Consider the following 17976-nt stretch of genomic DNA (forward strand, 5'->3'; position numbering starts at 1 on the left):
TTGTCATACACAATGTCGAGCCGTACCAATAGAAAGTCAAAATTTATCAGCCGTACCAATAGAAAGGACTAAATGATCAGCAGCCGAGAGAGAGAGAGAGAGAGAGAGAAAAAAAAGATCTACAGAAAATTTTTATCATGGAGTTATCAGACAAGAACTTATTATTTTTTTTAAAGATTTTACTTATTTGAGAGAGAGAGAGAGAAAGAGAGATCACGAGCTGGTGGGAAAGGCAGAGGGAGAAGCAGACTCACTGCTGAGCAGGGAGCCAAGTGCAGGACTCAATCCAAACACCCAGGATCATGACCTGAGCCGGAGGCAGATGCTTAACTGACTAAGCCACACAGGCACCTAGACAGGAGCTTTTAAATAGCTGATTCATTATTTGGAGAAACACATGGATAAAACACAAAGATTAGTTCCCTGGAGAATTAGAATCTATTAGAAATTGAATGGGTAGATATTCTAGAACTGAAAAATATAAGAACTGAAATTAGGAACTCAGTAGATGGGTTTAGGAGAAGTGATAAATTAACTGGAAGACAGATGAATAGAAAATATTTAGTAAAACACAAGTGGGGAAAAAGGATGAGAAACAAGAAAAGAGTATCAAACCTGAAACTGAAAAGGTCTAACATCCAGATTATTGGAGTCTCAGAGGAGACATGAAAAAATGAGACCATAACAATATTTGAATAATGTCTGAGAAATTTCTAAAACTGATTAAAGACAACCTACAAATTCAGAAACCCTGTACACCTGAAGCAGAAAATAACAAGAAACCCACCATAAGCACATCATAGTAAAACCACCAAAAACCGTAACAAAGGTCTTAAAAAGCAGACAGCAGGGAGGGGATGTGGGGTGGGAATTACTTTCAAAGGAGTAACAAAAGGACAAAAGAGCTGAATTTTCAACAGGAATGGTGTAAGCCTAGAAATGGTGGAATTTCATCTTTAAGCTGGCTAAAGAAAAACATGTAGATGAATTTAATAGAAAAGAGAATAAACTGGGCGCCTGGGTGGGTTTAGCCTCTGCCTTCCACTCAGGTCATGATCTCAGGGTCCTGGGATCAAGCCCCACACAGGGCTCTCTGCTCAGCAGGGAGCCTGCTTTCTCCTCTCTCTCTGCCTGCCTCTCTGCCTACTTGTGATCTCTCTGTCAAATAAAGAAATTTAAAATTCTTAAAAAAAAAAAAAGATAAGAGAATAAACTAGAAAACAATTGTAAAAATAACCCAAAATATAGTATAGTTATAAAAAAAAAATGAAAGCAGGTTAAGAGTTAAGAATAGTATGATATAGTCTAATTTACATATAATCAGAGTTCCAGAAGGAACATAGAAAATATTAAAAGAGAAAATGGGGATGCCTGGATGGCTCAGTCACCTAAGCAGCTGCCTTTGGCTTGGGTCATGATCCCAGGGTCCTGCGGGGCTCCCTGCTCAGTGGAGAGCCTGCTTCTCCCTCTCCCTCTGCCTGCTGCTCTGCCTACTTTTGCTCTCTATCTCTCTGTCAAATAAATAAATAAATCCTTAAAAAAAAGAGAGAGAGAGAGAGAGAAAATGGCTTAATAGTTTTCCAAAACTGATTAAAGAGACTACTATATACCTTCGAGAAGCTTGAAGACTGTCAAGTGGCGGGAGTGGAGATGACCCACCTAGCATGCCAATAATTTTTCCATTGTTTCTCAGCTCTAAGCAAATCTTTCCATACTCTTGCTGCTATACTGGAGTTGCAACTCTGTAAATTGTGTTTCCCATATTCCTTCACCAGCTGACATCCTGTTAGGATCTGCCAATAGAAGGTCTAGAAGATTACATGGCATTAGATAAGTGACAGGTGCCCAATCTCAGCAATTTTTTTTAGAAGAGTTATCATTTTATATATTAAAAGCCACTGAGATTTAGAGGTTTGATTACTACTGTAGCATAATCCTATTCTATCCTAACAAAATGCGCAAAAAGGTTTTAAGTAGACCCTTGCAACAAGAAAAATAAAACCCAGGTATGTGAAAGACATTAACGTAAAAGACAAGACTATAATGCTTTTGGCAAAGAATATAGGGAATACCTTCATCATTTTGGAGAATAGAACAATCTCTTAAACAAAATATAAAAAGCATTAAATCAAAAAGGGAAAGCTTGATAAATCTGACATAAAATTTAAGAACTTCTGTTCATTAGAAGACAAAACTTAGACTGAAAAGACAAACTAGAAAAAGGAAGATACTTGAAAAAAAAAGGGAAGATACTTGAAAACCTATAGCCATCAAAGAGCTTATATCTATAATATGCTAAAAGTTCTAGTCAATCAGTAAGATAAAGACTTGAAAAGACAGTTAAAGATGAAACCTAGGGACTAATAAAAAGGTATTCAATGTCATCAATAATGATGTTAAAATAGATAATAATATGCATATAATAAGCTAGCTGTGGCGCCTGGGTGGCTCAGTCAGTTAAGCATCTGACTTTGGCTCAGGTCATGATCCCCAGGATCCTGGGATTGAGCCTCTTATTGGGCTCTCTGCTCAGTGGGGACCCTGTTTCTCCCTCTCCCTCTGCCCCTCCTCTAGCTTGTACTTTCTCTCCCTCACTTGCTCATTCTCTGTCTCTCAAAATAAATAAATAAAATCTTTTTAAAAAAATGCTAGCTAAAATGCAGAAGTTTGACAATACCAGATACTGGAGAAGGTTGGAATAACAAGAATTCTCATTCACTCCTGATGAGAGTATGGATAACCACTCTGGAATACATTATATGTTAAAGTTGAAGACTAACTACTAAAATTCCACATATCCACTGCTAGGTATATATTCTATAGAAATGTGTTTATGTGTACCAGGAATCATGTATAAAAATGTAAATAGTAGTTTTTATAATATACAAAGATTGAAACCAGTTCAAATTATCTATTAACAGTACATTGGCTATGTTATGTACTGTCACATTAACAAAACTGAAGCAGCTCTACAAATTAAAACAAACCAGAGCTACACAACAGGAATGAATCTTAAAAAGATGTGTCAAACAAAAGAAGCCCAACACCCTTAAAAATACACGATTCCATCTACAAAACACTCAAAATCAGCGAAAACAAAATAACTACTTATTTAGGGAAGTAGACAGGTAGTAAAATTATAAGCACAAAGGAGTAACTGCCACAAATCACTAGACAATGGTTACCACTAAGGTACTGGAAGCAGGACAAGAGATAGGATCCAGAAGAGGGTTACAAGGGACTCCTGAGGAGCAAATTTTAAAATGATCCCTTCTCTAACCTGGGTGGTGGTCACATGAGTGCTCGTGTTCACCTTCATATTCTTTAAATTGTACATCTATGTTTCACAGTTCTATGTATCTCCAAATTTTTAAATAAGAAATTTCAAAAAAAATTTTCAGATTTTAACAGCAAAACAGTCATGAACATACATGATCACTCTGTTCTCTGGAAAGCAAGGAGAGACTGTCTCTCTCACTTTCCAGAAAGGATACCGAAGTATGGAACTGTAAGTGTTGAAACCAGATCTAGAACCCAAGGTCAAGGTTTCGCCAGTCAAGTATTCACTACCCAGATTCTCCTAGCACAGAGAAGATGCATAGGAAATAAATCGTGAATGTGGTATAAGCTGCCCCATCTCAAAAAAGACTCCGAATAAGGCTCTTTAAGGCTTCCAGCAGAGACACTTTATTTTTTGGTTAAAGCCACATTGATTGAAATGCCATAAAAACAAACATGTAAACAAGGTATCAGAACTTTGGTTCACTGAGAACACCTCACACCTAAAACATCTGAGGTACAAAGGCATCTTGCTAGGTGCTAGATAGCCTGATTTTGCTGCAGCCACCCTGACCCAACTTTTGTGGCCAGAGGTGGCACAGGCTGACCAGAGAGGTCAGGACCCAGGTCACCCAGGACCCTCCCCAGTCAGTTCTCCCTTTGCTCCAGACAAACATTTATTCCAACAAAGTCCCAAGTGATAGGACCTGGAACATACAAAGGTGTCTGTCATGTTGAACTTGAGGATGACATGGGCTGTAGGGCCAGGAAAGGGAGGGGCAGAAAACGAAGTCAGTCAACTTCTGTTGATCCACATGGCCTCAAGAACTCCTGTCCTCGTTCATGGAACCACTTATTGGAGACTGTGAACAAAAGGAAAGTATGTTACAATCCTGTTGGTTAGTTTAGCAGCCAGAATGAATGACTCCTTCATGATGAACCCCACACTGGGCCTTGGAACTCGAACATGAGTAAGATATGGTCTCACACCTCAAGTTGCTCATGAGCTGGTAAGGAAGAGCTCTGTATAAATAGATAACTGTTCAAAGGTGATAAAAGATACATACATGTACATTGCCATGGAAACTGAACCAAAGGGCATCTAACCATGAAGAGGAGACTCCAGGCTGGGACATGATAATGAACAGGAGTTATCCAGGGAAGAAGATGGATATACCAGATGACTCCGTTATCAAGGTAGTCCAAGAAGTAGGAACAGGATAAGAAAGACATCAAGACATGAACCACCCTGGCATGTATGAGGGACCTCAAGCCGCTTGATATTACTGGGAAGGAAATGAGATATAGAAGCCAAGGGCGAGGAAGCCTGTCAGGACTGTGGAGGGCCTGGACCATCAACCTCAAGACCTGGGGATCAGCTGACCCGGTGTATATACTTAAGGCAGCAGAGGAGCAGAACCGGTGCTAGCACTGTCTGTCACCTGAAGCTGTGCCCCCAATCCATGTGACACGGCAGTTCATTCCTTAACACAGACTCTTAGAATGATAAAACAAATTTATCCCAATGCACTACTAAAGCCATAGAGCTTTTATTTTTTTTTAAGATTTTTATTTATTTATTTGACAGACAGAGATCACAAGTAGGCAGAGAGGCAGGCAGACAGAGAGAGGAGGAAGCAGGCTCCCTGCTGAGCAGAGAGCCCAATTCGGGACTTGATCCCAGGACCCTGAGATCATGACCTGAGCCGAAGGCAGAGGCTTAACCCACTGAGCCACCCAGGTGCCCCAAGCCATAGAGCTTTTAAAGTAGAAATGCACTTAGTTGAAAAAAATTAAATTGTCTACAAAGCTTAAAATGAATAAACAGCGATTTTCTACCCAACCCTTCCACTACGAAACCCCACTTCAAGAGGACACTCAATATCTTTCATTGTTTCTTCTATTTAACCACATATTTCTAAATAACATGCTTATACTGCTATCTCTTGACTTTTAATTTTTTAATTCTTTTATTCTACCTCTAAAACACATACTTATCACATCCTATCTTCCCAATAGTGTTAAATCACAAATTTTAATTAAATCAACATAGAGTGCTTTCATTATCATGTCACGTAAATGTTGCTCATACCTGAGCCACCCAGCAGTGTATGCTGACATTTCTAGTACGTTTTCTTTTCCCTGAAGTCAGCAATTGTTTATTTTGTTTCTAATTGCCTAACTTTCTGTGAACCTACCACTCTTACCCCCAAAACTCTCTAAGAGGTATAAACACCTCTGTTTGCAATCACTTCCTATCATCCTCACCCAAGCCTCTCTCTGGTTCACCATAGCTGCTTCCAGAACAAAGCTCAAAGCTCTGGCTTCAGTCTCTGTAATTTGGTCCCAGACTTGAGCCTCATGTTCTGGTCGCTGTGCCACAGGCCTCCCCTTATTTAAGGGACAAAACAGCTGGACTCCACACCCATGATGCCAGTTTTAGTGTGGGCCTTGTTCCATGTGAGCCTTGCTTTTCTGGGTCACCCCTTTCCCATTCTGATTCCAGTTCTCTCCCACTGCTCCCTCAGAACCCCTGCCTGAAGCCACTCCTCTGGGAGCCATCCTGAACCTACAGTGGTTGTGTAGCTATTCTTCCTTGGAGCTCCCTCAGCTCTGTGGGCATCCCTGAGCGTGTTCCCAACCAGCTGTCCTGGCCCATAATTAGCTTTGAGGACAGCTACATGGCTGGATGGGACAACCAGCTAGCAAGGGGAAAAGGAAAAACTCAAAAAGGAAAACAGTCTTGGCACTGTGAAAATAGGGCAGCAGGCACCTCCCAACTCAGAGTCTAAGGCTGACCACAGAGCCCAGGTTAAGGCCACTCACCCCACTTGCAGCCCACAAGCACGGGACAGGCAGCGTGTCTCGTACGGTAGTCACCTTCCCCACTCCGCAGGAGGTTATACCAGAATACAGCTGTGCCCTAGGAAAAAGAGACAGCCCATCAGACAACACTCTTAGATATGGGGCTCAAGGACAACACCTCCCTAGGCAGAAACACCCTCACCTTCCTGTGTACAAAGGGACAGGGCTCTGGCATTCCAGCAATATAGAAGTATCCACCCTTCATGGTGGGGCAGGTGTTTAATAACCCACCTTCCCCCAAAGGGACTTCCCTTCCCAGCCCATCTCCCCAGATAGAAGCTGAGGCTACAATGTCAGAGTTCAGGCAGGGAGGGGCTAAGGCCTCTCACAGTAAGAGTCAAGCAGCCAGGGAATGGGAACTGGGAGCTTCAACCTGTGATCCACAAAAACCAGAACTTACCTTCTTCGGCCAAATCGCAGCCCCCAGATCAGGAAAAACAGTGGCACCACCAGCTTCTACATCACTCATCTGGGAATACAAAGCATAGAGCTTGGCCCCTGTACTCAAAGCTCTCAGAACAACTGAGCCACCAAGGACACTAGTATGCAGATTACCTTTCCTGAGCCAGAGTGGCACTGCTTGAAGGCTCTGCTCCACAGCCAGCCCTTCCACCAAAAGAAGCTCATCCAATGCACTACCCCTCCCTAAACCCTGCTTCATCTGTGTGGTTCATCAGGATAGTCCTATGCCAGGGGCACTTGAGAGCAGTAGCCCTGTAGGAGACCCAAACCCTGGCTGTCCTCGGATGGGAACAATCCAAGTCTGTACATGGAAAATGCCTGACGGACCCCCCGCTCTCGCATCACCATCCAGCCTGGGCCACACCTTGGGCACTGTTCCCTGGGAACTGCCCTAACTCAAAGCTCCCTGCTGCTCCCAACACCATCTGTAGCCCCCCATGCGGGCTCTGTTTCTCAGTTCTAGCACCACCCTCACCTTCCCAGAACAGCAGCCCTCCCCCAGGGCCAGCGCGGTGAGCACACAGGGTATGGTTCCACAGGCCCTGCTTTCTCCCAGGGAGGCCTCCAACTACATGGAACACAAGCAACACGGTAGGGAGGCTACACTTAGGACCACAAAACGGGCCTCAACTCCTGCCCAAGGCTCCACTTCGCTCTCATCTGGCTGTCTCACTTCAAGTTTTTTTTGTCTACCATGTAATAAAACATGGAGTTTTAAAAATATTTCCACAGGATGCATGCCAAACAGACTAAAAAGCACTCAACAGACATATGGTAAATGAGTAAGATGAAAACCTTTGATGGCTTTCCACAGGCTTAGGGATCAAATCCAGGCTCTTTTCTAGAACCCAAAGGCCCTGTCCGTCTCAGCAGCCATTCTCTCGCCCCAGCCGCTCTCGCCTCAAGCGCTGCCTCTGAGTCACACCAGTCTTCTTCTCTTTTTCCACCATCTCCAGCCCCTTCCCTTTTCCAGGTCTCCACACATTCTCCCCTCCGCCAGAAACCATGTTCCACCAACTAATCTCCACCAACCTGCAAGTCTCCACTGACACATTACTCCACAGGGAGGCCTTCTCTGAACCTCAACCCTGAGCCACTTTTTCAACATACTTGTCCCCACGGTAACTAAATAAATTACCTCTCCTGTGGTTAAAGCGAGTTTCTCATGTTAGACCATAAAGCCCACAAGAGACTCCACTTGTCCTGCTCACTAGCACGTTCATGGCCAGCCCCAGAACATAATAACTATACACAAAAACATAAATGAGACATTAAAGGAAAAGATGGCCACAGGATTCCATCTCTAAGTTACTTGACAGTCTGTATGCCTCTTTAGAGCAGGCTCTCTAAGCAGAGGGGAAAGCAAACTGCTCCTCGTGTGAGAGGTAAACCTGACGGCCTGTGGCTGGAGCAAAGGCAACAGATGGGAGGCAGGCCACTGAGCTCTGGAGAAACAAAGGCAGCTTTCATTTAGGAGGGCCTCATGGCAGCCTCCTCACTCTGCTGCCAAGGATGGAACTCTCCAGAGCACTCACCCCAAAAGTCCTGACTAGCACTGAACCCATCAAAAAGAGCCAGAGATATGAACGTCAGGGATGTGGGTGAGCACAGAGATGGGAACACAGACCAAATCTCTCCTCCAGCCAAGGAGAGTGCTGAGGGCCAAAAGGGCCCAGCCACTGAGCGGCAGCTGGTGGTATCAGCCCTGACAAGAGTGGATATGAGATAGCACTCTGGACCCAGATTCCCCGAGGGCCCATTTGCTGCATGCATCATACTCACGTAGTTTAAGAACGTGGCCACACGATTCCCCGTCCCTAAACGCTTGAAAGCATCTTGCTCATTTTTCTATAAAATTAAGTGAGAATGAACAGGTGGACCTGGCCCCAATACTTACATAGTTAAGAAACGTCGCTAACCTATTCCCCTCCGTTTTGAGGCCGCTGTCAAAAGGTCGCTGCAACAAACAACAACTTTCACCCACGTTTGCAGATGATTCCACCCCCCACTTACAGGACTGGGGCCAAAAGGGTCAAGGGACAACACTAAGCATGTGTTCCATACATCAGCCTGGACCATGGTTTTTCCTTTCAGCAAAGAAAACCCTGGCCAGGGCACAGGGGGACGGAGGCAGGAACAGCTTTCACTAAGACCTAGTCAGGGCCCATGCTTTATAGTCATGGCACAGTGAAACAGCTAGGCTGCACTGGGCTCCAAAGGCCCCATGTTCCTGATTTGGACTTTTCCAGGAACAAAGACTTGGTCCTGGTAAGGCATGGGGTGGGGGTTGAGGGGCACTGATGTCAAGTCTGAAATGTTCTAAGAAGCTTCAGCTTTCTCAAGTCAGAAGGAGCAGGGCCCTCTACAATACCCATGGTTTGGACCTTACCCTAGAGAAGTCAAAATGTGGCTCGTATTGTCCTCCCATTCCATAATTAGCAACCTGGTGGGAAAGAACAGCAATGGACCTTGTCAGCAGCATGAACAGTCCTGAAACAGCCCATCTCCGCAGGGACACCATGTCCCCACATGAACCAAAATAACCTGCATCCTTAATAACCAGAACCCCCAAGTGCATCCCCTCGAAAGTAGATGGTAAGTATGCCCTGCCAGCACAGGAAGCCCACATGCATCCAATGTATTCATGGCTCTGTCACAGAGTCAGGCCACGGCATAAATGGGGTTTCCCAAACACAGCAAAATGGGCAACCTGCAGGCAGCCCCTGTGGAGAAGCTCCAGCCCTTCAGGGACTCTCAGAGGGCAGAAGGGAGTGCTTTCCTTGAGACAGGCCCTGGCTGGGGCCCTATTTGTTTGCAGGATAATAGAAAGATAATCCAAGGAAATCCAATGAGAAACTCAAGACAGGAACTTTGCTTTTATGCTAGCTCGGTAGCTCCTGAGGACCTGACACTGCCCCTACCCCAGGTCACTTCACCCTGGTTGCTCTCCCAGGTCAAAGGGAGCCGGGAGAACATACCCTACTCCCTCTCACAGTGCTTCCCTGCAGGGAGTAGCTGTGCATCCAAGTGAAACAGCAGGCCCTGGGCAGCTGACAACTGCTGTGCCCTCAGCGTCCCCAGAAGGAGCCTGTGCCTGGAGTAGGACCTGAGCCATCTTAGCTTCCACAACTACCAGACATCATTAATTGGACTATAAGCTGTAAATGCCCAACTGAACAGTTTACCAGCACAACATAAGTCTTAAGTCAAACATGGTTATTCTAGCCACAGTGGACAGAATGAGAGACAAAGTTCAAGACAAAGTGCAGAGTCTGATAAGGAAGATGATAGATCAGGTGGTACCACCGATGTCCACCTGGGAACACTTGGCTACTGTATCGTACTGAAACCCTAAAAACCTCTGGGGCTCAGCTATCGGTATTCAGGAAGTTGGTATTTTTTGCATATCCTTTTTGGCGATTCCAATAGTCAGATGTGAGAGTCTGCAAAAGTGGCAATAATTAAGACCTACAGACATGAGGGAGAGAGTAGGAGGGGGGATACTTTACCAAAAAAAAAAAAAAGAAATCCTCTTATTGGAAAAGAAAGCAGGATCTATCAAATGTGATGTAGTGAATTAGGACAGCATGATTTTCAGGGTCTGCAAAATTAAAAATTTTGATATGAAGAAAATATGCTATCACAAGCTGCTTCAGCCTTCAAGATGCCTGCACCAGAAATACCTGGAAATCCTGTCAACAGTGCGAGGAGGCCAGATTCAGCAGATGACCCTAAGCCTGGAGGTGCATCTAAGAAGGGAAGTGCTACAGCCATTGATAAAGTCACATTACAAACACTTTCGTTGGATCCACTTGTTGGGAACTTGGAAGAAAATTTTCAACATGACTGGGATTAGGGTGCCAATGCACTCTGCAAAATTTGATCACCGCTTGATGCGGGAACTGCAGAAAATGACTATATTTTCCAATACTCCCATTTGTGGGATGGGATGCTTAAACTTGCAGATGTCATGGAATGAAAGAAGCCACATCACCACAGCAGGCTCATCTTTTAAGTTTTAGGAATCCCATTGAATCATGCACCGATGCTATTGTGTCTACACTATTTAACACTGTCCCCAAAGACGGTAAGTGTCATGGGAGCTTGTGGATGTGCAGTTATGGATGTGGGCAAACTCCAAGCCCAGACTCACAACTTTAATAACAAGCAACTATACATCAAAACTGATTCCTTGGCTAAAATTAACAAGTCAGGAAATGATATGTTGGCGAGGATGCAGAGAAAGGGGAACCCTCCTACACTGTTGGTAGGAATGCAAGCTGGTGCAGCCACTCTGGAAAACAGCATGGAAGTTCCTCAGAAAGTTGAAAATAGAGCTACCCTACGACCCAGCAATCATACTACCGGGTATTTACCCTAAAGATACAAATGTAGTGACCCGAAGGGGCACATGTACCCCAATGTTTATAGCAGCAATGTCCACAATAGCCAAACTATGGAAAGAACCTAGATGTCCATCAACAGATGAATGGATAAAGAAGATGTGGTGTGTATATATACATGCAATGGAATATTACTCAGCCATCAAAAATGGAATCTTGCCATTTGCAACAACGCAGATGGAACTAGAGTATATAATGCTAAACAAGATAACTCAATCAGAGAAAGACATTCATCATGTGATTTTAATCATATGTGGAATTTAAGAAGCAAAACAGAGGAGCATATGTGAAGGGAGGGAAAAATAAAATAAGATGAAATTGGAAAGGGAGACAAATCATAAGAGACTCTTAATCACAGGAAACAAGGGTTGCTGGGGGGGGATGGGATAACTGGGTAAGGGGCATTAGGAGGGCATAATGAGTGTGACATAATGAGTGACATAATGAGTCCATGTGACATAATGAGTCCTAGGTGTTATATGCAACTGATGAATCACTGAACTCTGCCTCTGAAACTAATAATACACTATGTTAATTAATTGAATTTAAATTTAAAAATAAATAAATATCACCCCCCCAGCCAAAAAACACCCTGATTCCTGTGATAGCATTCATTTGACTCATTAGATGTGTTGTTACAAAAATAGAAGAGCCAATCATTTGAAAACCATGAGTATTTATTATACTGAAGTCAGAGTGAAGACAAAAAAAAAATGGTCAGAAATTACTTTTTTAGTAAAGCTGAGACATCAAGTCAGAAGTGCGTTCAATCTTAGAGAATTCTGTCAGTGTAGCATCTCCTCCACTATCAGACAAGCCTTTATCCAATTCATAAGAAAGCCTCAATTGCTTTTTCTTCCAAATGATCGATTGCAAACACACTGGCCACAGGTGAAAGAGTGTCAACAGGGAGCAGAAGAACCAGCTCCTTTCCAGAAGCCTGTAACATTTTGAGGGGCCAGGGAGTACAGGCTCTTGCTCGTACCTGGGCACTGGTTATACCACAAACAGTCCATGCTGAATGAGCACCTAGAGGGAGGTGCTGAAACCCAGGTCCCTGTCCCCCAGACCACAGAGGGTCAAAGCTTTCAACACTGCCGGCAGGCAAAGTTAATGCCAATATAGTTCCTAGAAGACAAACAAAAATGGGGCCTCAGTGCCTGGGCAGCTGTGGTCTGGATCTTCCAGAAGAGCCTTGACTGTAAGAGCCCCTCCACACGGAGTCCTGGCATTTGGATCCCACTCTTCACTGACCTATAAAAGGATGATAGGCCAAACTTGATGGAACCAGGGTTGTGGCAGAGAAGCCAGTCCAAGTACGAAGCTGCTGCCTTCTCAGCTGCATGTGAGACAGTGTACAGGGCGTGTAGCCAGGGAGTCAGCTAGGAGACCAACAGTGGCACAGGTCCCATCCAGTCTCCTCAGCCCACTGGTCCAGGGTATGGGATCAGCCAAACAGAATGCTGTCCTCGATGGGGGCCATGAGAGTCCTAAGACTGGCTCTGACCGTGACAGATGCTTTATAACAACAGACCGGCTCCACAGAGACAGGAAACCCAACAATGCCAATAGAGACACACCTAGTGCACTGAGAGTCCCTACTGCTCCTGAAATGGTGGAAGTAGGAGATGTGGCAGAAGTCCTCTATCAATATGCTTGTTTATGGAACGACCTTAAAATTAAATTAAGCTTGGGCTGCATATGTGGCTCAGTTGGTTAAGGATCTGACTCTTGATTTCCACTCAGGTCATGATCTCAGGCTGGTGAGATCGAGCCTCGGCGTGGACTCTGCTTGACATTCTCTCTCTTCCCCTCTCCCTGCTCACACACACTCTCAAATAAATAAAATCTTTTTTTTTTAAGATTTCATTTATTTGGGGGCGCCTGGGTGGCTCAGTGGGTTGAGCCACTGCCTTCGGCTCGGGTCATGATCTCGGGGTCCTGGGATCGAGTCCTGCATCGGGCTCTCTGCTCAGCGGGGGGCCCGTTTCCCCCTCTCTCTCTGCCTGCCTCTCTGCCTACTTGTGATCTCTGTCAAATAAACAAATAAAATATTAAAAAAAAAAGATTTCATTTATTTATTTTACAGAGAGAGAGACAGCAGAGAGAGAGAACAGAAGCAGGGGGAGCGGAAGAGGGAGAAGCAGGCCCCCCCCCGGCCAGGGAGCATGACAGGGGTGGGGCTGGACTGCAGGACCCTGGGATCATGACCTGAGCCAAAGGCAGATGCTTAATGACTGAGCCACCCAGGTGCCCCAATAAATAAAATCTTAAAAAAAAAAATTAAATTGGGCTACTGGGTGACTCAGTCATTAAGTGGCTGCCTTTGGCTCAGGTCATGATCCCAGGGTCCTGGGATCAAGCCCTGTGTCAGGCTCCCCACTCAGTGTGGAATCCCCTTCTCCCTCTCCTTCTGCCTGTCTCCCCAGCTCATGTACACATGCATTACCTCAAATAAATAAAATCTTCAAAAAAAATTAAGTTTATAAACTCAACATTAAGTTGGATTGAACTGAAGATTATATAAAATTTTCACAACACTAAATGGTAATTAGCATGTATTTAAAAACTGGTGGATTTCACACAAATCCACAAAGAGGATCTTCAAAATTGGTTTTCTGATTGCTGACAGAGCTACAGAAAAAAAAAAAAAAAGAAAAAAAAAAACAACCTCAGTCATTTGCTTGATTAGAGAATCTTCTAAATGCTCTTCAGTTCAATATTCTAATGAAATCTATAGTTGCCAAGCCTAAAGATCAAAGGTGCAATCCTTAAATATACAGAAACTCTGGCCAGACAGACCCAAGGGACTCTTAAAAAATGCCAGTGAGGGGTACCTGGGTGGCTCAGTCGATTAAGCATCTGACTCTTAATTTCAGCTCAGATCATGATCCCAGGTTCATGGGATCAAGCCCCAAGTAAGACTCTGCGCTCAGCTTACAGTCAGCTTGAGATTCTCTCTCTCCCTCTGCCCCTGCCCCTCTCCCTGCTAGTGTGTATGCACGTGCTCTCTCTCTCTCTCAATAAATAAATAAAATCTTTTTTAAAAATGCCAGCAAGGGCACCTGGGTGGCTCAGTGGGTTAAGCCGCTGCCTTCGGCTCAGGTCATGATCTCAGGGTCCTGGGATCGAGTCCCACATCGGGCTCTCTGCTCAGCAGGAAGCCTGCTTCCCTCTCTCTCTCTCTCTCTGCCTGCCTCTCCATCTACTTGTGATCTCTCTCTGTCAAATAAATAAATAAAATCTTTAAAAAAAAAAATAAAATAAAAATGCCAGCAAAACTTCTCTGGCAGTGTCTCAGGTTATTACTTTACAAAAAAACCCAGAAGTTCCAATGTTCAGAAGGGAGCGTGGACAAAACAGATTTGAACTCAATATACAACACAGAATATATTATTAGGAGCCCTACCCAACTGCCATGTGTCTTCACAATCACCTTTGAAATAAAGGCAGAAAGCCAGGGTTCCACAGGGGCTACTTTGAAAAAAGGTCTCCATTCTCATCGGCATCTCCCAACCTCTCACTTTTCTGACCAATACATCACAAAATACCTTACGTGTGAACCACGTACATCCGAACTATGACCCCTGAAGATATTCACATTTCTCTTAGAAGTGTTCCTAACACAACGCAGGATTTCAGCTTCCACAGTCAAGAAATAAAAATGGGTCTGCCACGCCCACCACCAATCCCTAGCTCCTCATATGATACTTGGGCACATAGAAGATGATCAGTACCTATTGCATGATGAACTGTCAGAATGACAGGAGGCATACTTACTTCTGGCTTCCCTGTGCGAGGACACTCCACACCCAAAGCACTGTGCAGCCACATGGTTCACTGGGCAAGCCTCCCGGAGCCTCGCTCTGGGCACCCTGCAAGACCTTCTAGCCAGAAACAGCCGCTTCCCAACCCCAGGATCCCAGGGGCCAGTCATACCTGCAGCAGTTCTGCAGTCTTTACGGTGAGCCCTGTGATGTGCTGCATCCGGAGATTCACTCGAGCCACGACAGGGTCATCATCCTCCTCCAGCCATGAGCTAAGCCAAAGGAGGGAGAGAAAGGAAGGTGGGGAAGGCAGCTTACAGGAGGTCTCACGCTCTCCCCACAGTCAGGGCCAGTACTAACAGGCAGTACAGGGTGAGTGTTCTAAGTAGGGAAGGTGCTGGCAGGAAGGACAAGCCACGCCAAGCTCCCTGGAGTATAAACTAGGAAGCCCTGGAGATAGGCTGGAGATAGGGCTGGAGCAGCCACCCCCGCCACCCCCGCCACCACCACCTCTGCTAACCTTTTGGAAACCCTGTAGCTGGCAACAGTGAGGACGCCTGTCTTGGGATCACGTACAGTGGCTCGTGCAAGCTGGAAGGCAGGAAGAGAGGGCAGACTTATCCTTCTTTGCCTTGAGTGTTTTCCTACAGAGACTGGGACCAGATGTGCCATTCAGACCAGTGGGGGAAAGAAGTTTTTCAGGTGGTTGGCCCTAGACAAGGCACTGTGATCCTGCAAGCCACGCGAGGGCAGGAGTCTAAGGCTCCCACATTCCTGCTCGGCGGTCACCCCCAGGCCACTGCCCTGCTCTCACCCAGGTCTGTGCTGTCTGCAGAACTGTGCCTCTGGAGTCCCCTTTGACCATTCACCCATCTCATTCACCCATTCTCACCAGGCACACATACCACCCCTGCCTGAACGCCACCTGTGTGTGGCTACTCCCACCACATTCAGACTGTGTCTCTGTCCCTGAGCCTCAACCTTGTACGCTCCTCTTGACCTGGTCCTTCTCAACCACAGCAGCCTCCTCTGCCAAGAAACCTACTCAAACGCCCTTCTGCTGCAGCAGCTCCCACTGGGCTCCCACTGCTGTGAAGAGCAAAGATAGGAGGCACACCTTCTACTCACTTAGGAGCCTTACAAGGTCAGATGACAGCATCTGGAAAGGACTGTACAAGTTGAAATACGTGATCTGCTGCCTGAAAGCCACCTACCTCTCCATATATATACTAACACACACACACACATCCACAAACACCCCTGACCTATCTCCTATCCTCTCGCTCTCCACAGACAGCTACAGTGGCACTCCAAGGAAGCACATGCTGCCCAAAGGCAGCTCACTATGATTCAGCTCTGCACAGTCCTAATGATCTCACATGGGTGGGACCATAGACCCAGATACTCCCACCCCAACAGCACTTCCCCCCGATTTCAATAAATACTTAATGAGCACCTGCTATGTGGCTGGTGCTACACTGGGTGACCGAGACATGGCCCGTGCCCTCACACAGCTCAGTCTGTGGGAAAGGCAGAAAACTAGCTGCCTAACCCCGCAGCACAATACGGGAGGAGCTGGAAGCAGGTAAGCTTCATGTCTGTGGAAGCTCAGTCTACACAGTCAAGAATGGTCAGGGGAGACCACCTAGCTGAGACTTAATGGGTAAGCAGGAGTTAGCCAGGTAGGGGAGCACTACAGAACAGCAATGCAGAGGTTCAGGCACAAAAATGGGTGTGACACCATCACCGTGGATTAGACATTAGAGGTTAAGATGAGAAGAGGCCAAAGAGGCAAGTGGAGACCAGGCCTGGAAGCAAGTCTGCGGTGAACAAGAAAAAGGGAAGGCAGGTAATAGACACTCACAATCACACTGTGGACACCTCAGGGAGAGCTAACTAACGAAGGGCTGGGATGGTGACAAGGTGGCCAGAAAGGAGCTCCAGGCGGAGGGCAAGGCAAGAGTCAATGGCAGAAGGGAAAGAGAGGTGTAGATGCACCAGAAGACTGGCCAGGAGACCACCTTTCCAGGACACTGTGCTGCTGCACCCAGTTCTGGCAACGTGGCAGTGTACCCGGGACAGACGGCTTCCCTGAGCTCCTATCTATGATTCCTCCCGATGACAAGTGCAGCTGCAGCTAAGCCCCATCCAAATATCTAAGCCTCACTGCTGGCCTGACATCCACAAGGAGGCTGTGAGCAGCTGTGTTCTCCTCCCAGAGATAGGCAGGGCTATTTTGAAAGCAGGCCATGGACCCAAAAAAGCAGCTGCCCGGCATTCTCCACAGGCCAAGTTAAACTCTGGGCTCTACTTCAAAGTCAGTATAGCATCTGTCCCTCACAGGCTCCAGAAAGGAGAGGTCAGCTTGTGACAGCCCATGTCATGGCTTCTATTCAAAGACAAGTTTTCCCAACACTCCCCCCACACCGCCCCTGCCACACACGTGCACATACACACCCAGCATGAAAACACACACAGAAATGTTTTAGTGCCTTTGCCTGAGGGACAACTGAGCAATCTCAGGAGGTCCTACCATAACAAAGCCTCTCTCACCTGGCAACCAGGGAAAACAGTCTTCTTCCTTAGAGGACTTTGCAGCTGACCCAGGGAGTAGAAAGGGTGGGTACTGGTCCCCATTCTCCACACACACTTGCTAGACCATCCCTCAGCAACCTCAATGGCCGATTCTGGGCGCTAGATGTCCTTGTACCTCAAGCCAAGGTCGCTTCAAGATGAGGTGCAGGGGGGCCAGGATGGGAACCTATTTTCCGTCTCTCCACAAGTGTAGGGTCTCTTGGCCACTACAAGTCTATTGGGCACAAAGCAACAGAGGCTCCAGCTAAATGCCCCCCTTGTAATCACCAGTGATAGGAAAAGGGTGGGGACATGGTAGGAAGTGGTTCTCTGAATGACGTCAAATGGGAACAAATCTTGTATGAACTAGAAATACAAGAATAATTTTACAGCCTAATGACGCATGTACAAAACCAATGGCCAGCTGCATACTTAGCACCGAAATACCAGAGTGATCTCCAGGAAATTCAGGAAAAAGACCAGGATGCCAAATGTTAACAATGCTCAAGGAGTTCTGGGCAGTTCAATGAGATGATAAGAACAAAGGAAATATAATTATTAGGAAAGAGAAAACAATCTTTATTTGCAGCTGATGACAGTGTCTGAACAATGAAGAGAATCAGCTA

The 17976-nt window shown here is 45.8% G+C and overlaps 1 protein-coding gene across 14 annotated transcripts in view; it reads right to left on the reverse strand.

Moving 5' to 3' along the window:
* Positions 1–3663: 3663 nt before the first annotated feature.
* The window catches only part of P4HA2 (prolyl 4-hydroxylase subunit alpha 2), a 35098-nt gene continuing 20785 nt past the window's right edge, over positions 3664–17976 (reverse strand). For 10 of the 14 annotated variants that reach the window (XM_047730203.1, XM_047730209.1, XM_047730212.1 and 7 more), the window contains 7 exons: positions 15297–15367; positions 14949–15048; positions 8996–9049; positions 8389–8454; positions 6545–6613; positions 6106–6202; positions 3664–4142 (listed from right to left, as the gene is read on the reverse strand). In XM_047730203.1, the coding sequence (XP_047586159.1) occupies positions 4072–4142; positions 6106–6202; positions 6545–6613; positions 8389–8454; positions 8996–9049; positions 14949–15048; positions 15297–15367 (528 nt within the window). In that variant the 3' untranslated portion in view covers positions 3664–4071. Of the gene's footprint in view, positions 4143–6105; positions 6203–6544; positions 6614–8388; positions 8455–8503; positions 8564–8995; positions 9050–14948; positions 15049–15296; positions 15368–17976 lie in introns of all 14 variants that reach the window. The other 4 variants (XM_047730215.1, XM_047730211.1, XM_047730213.1 and 1 more) reach the window with 4 other exon arrangements.

The sequence above is a fragment of the Lutra lutra genome, chromosome 5 (genome assembly GCF_902655055.1).
Source record: "Lutra lutra chromosome 5, mLutLut1.2, whole genome shotgun sequence".
Classification (NCBI taxonomy): Eukaryota; Metazoa; Chordata; class Mammalia; order Carnivora; family Mustelidae; genus Lutra; species Lutra lutra.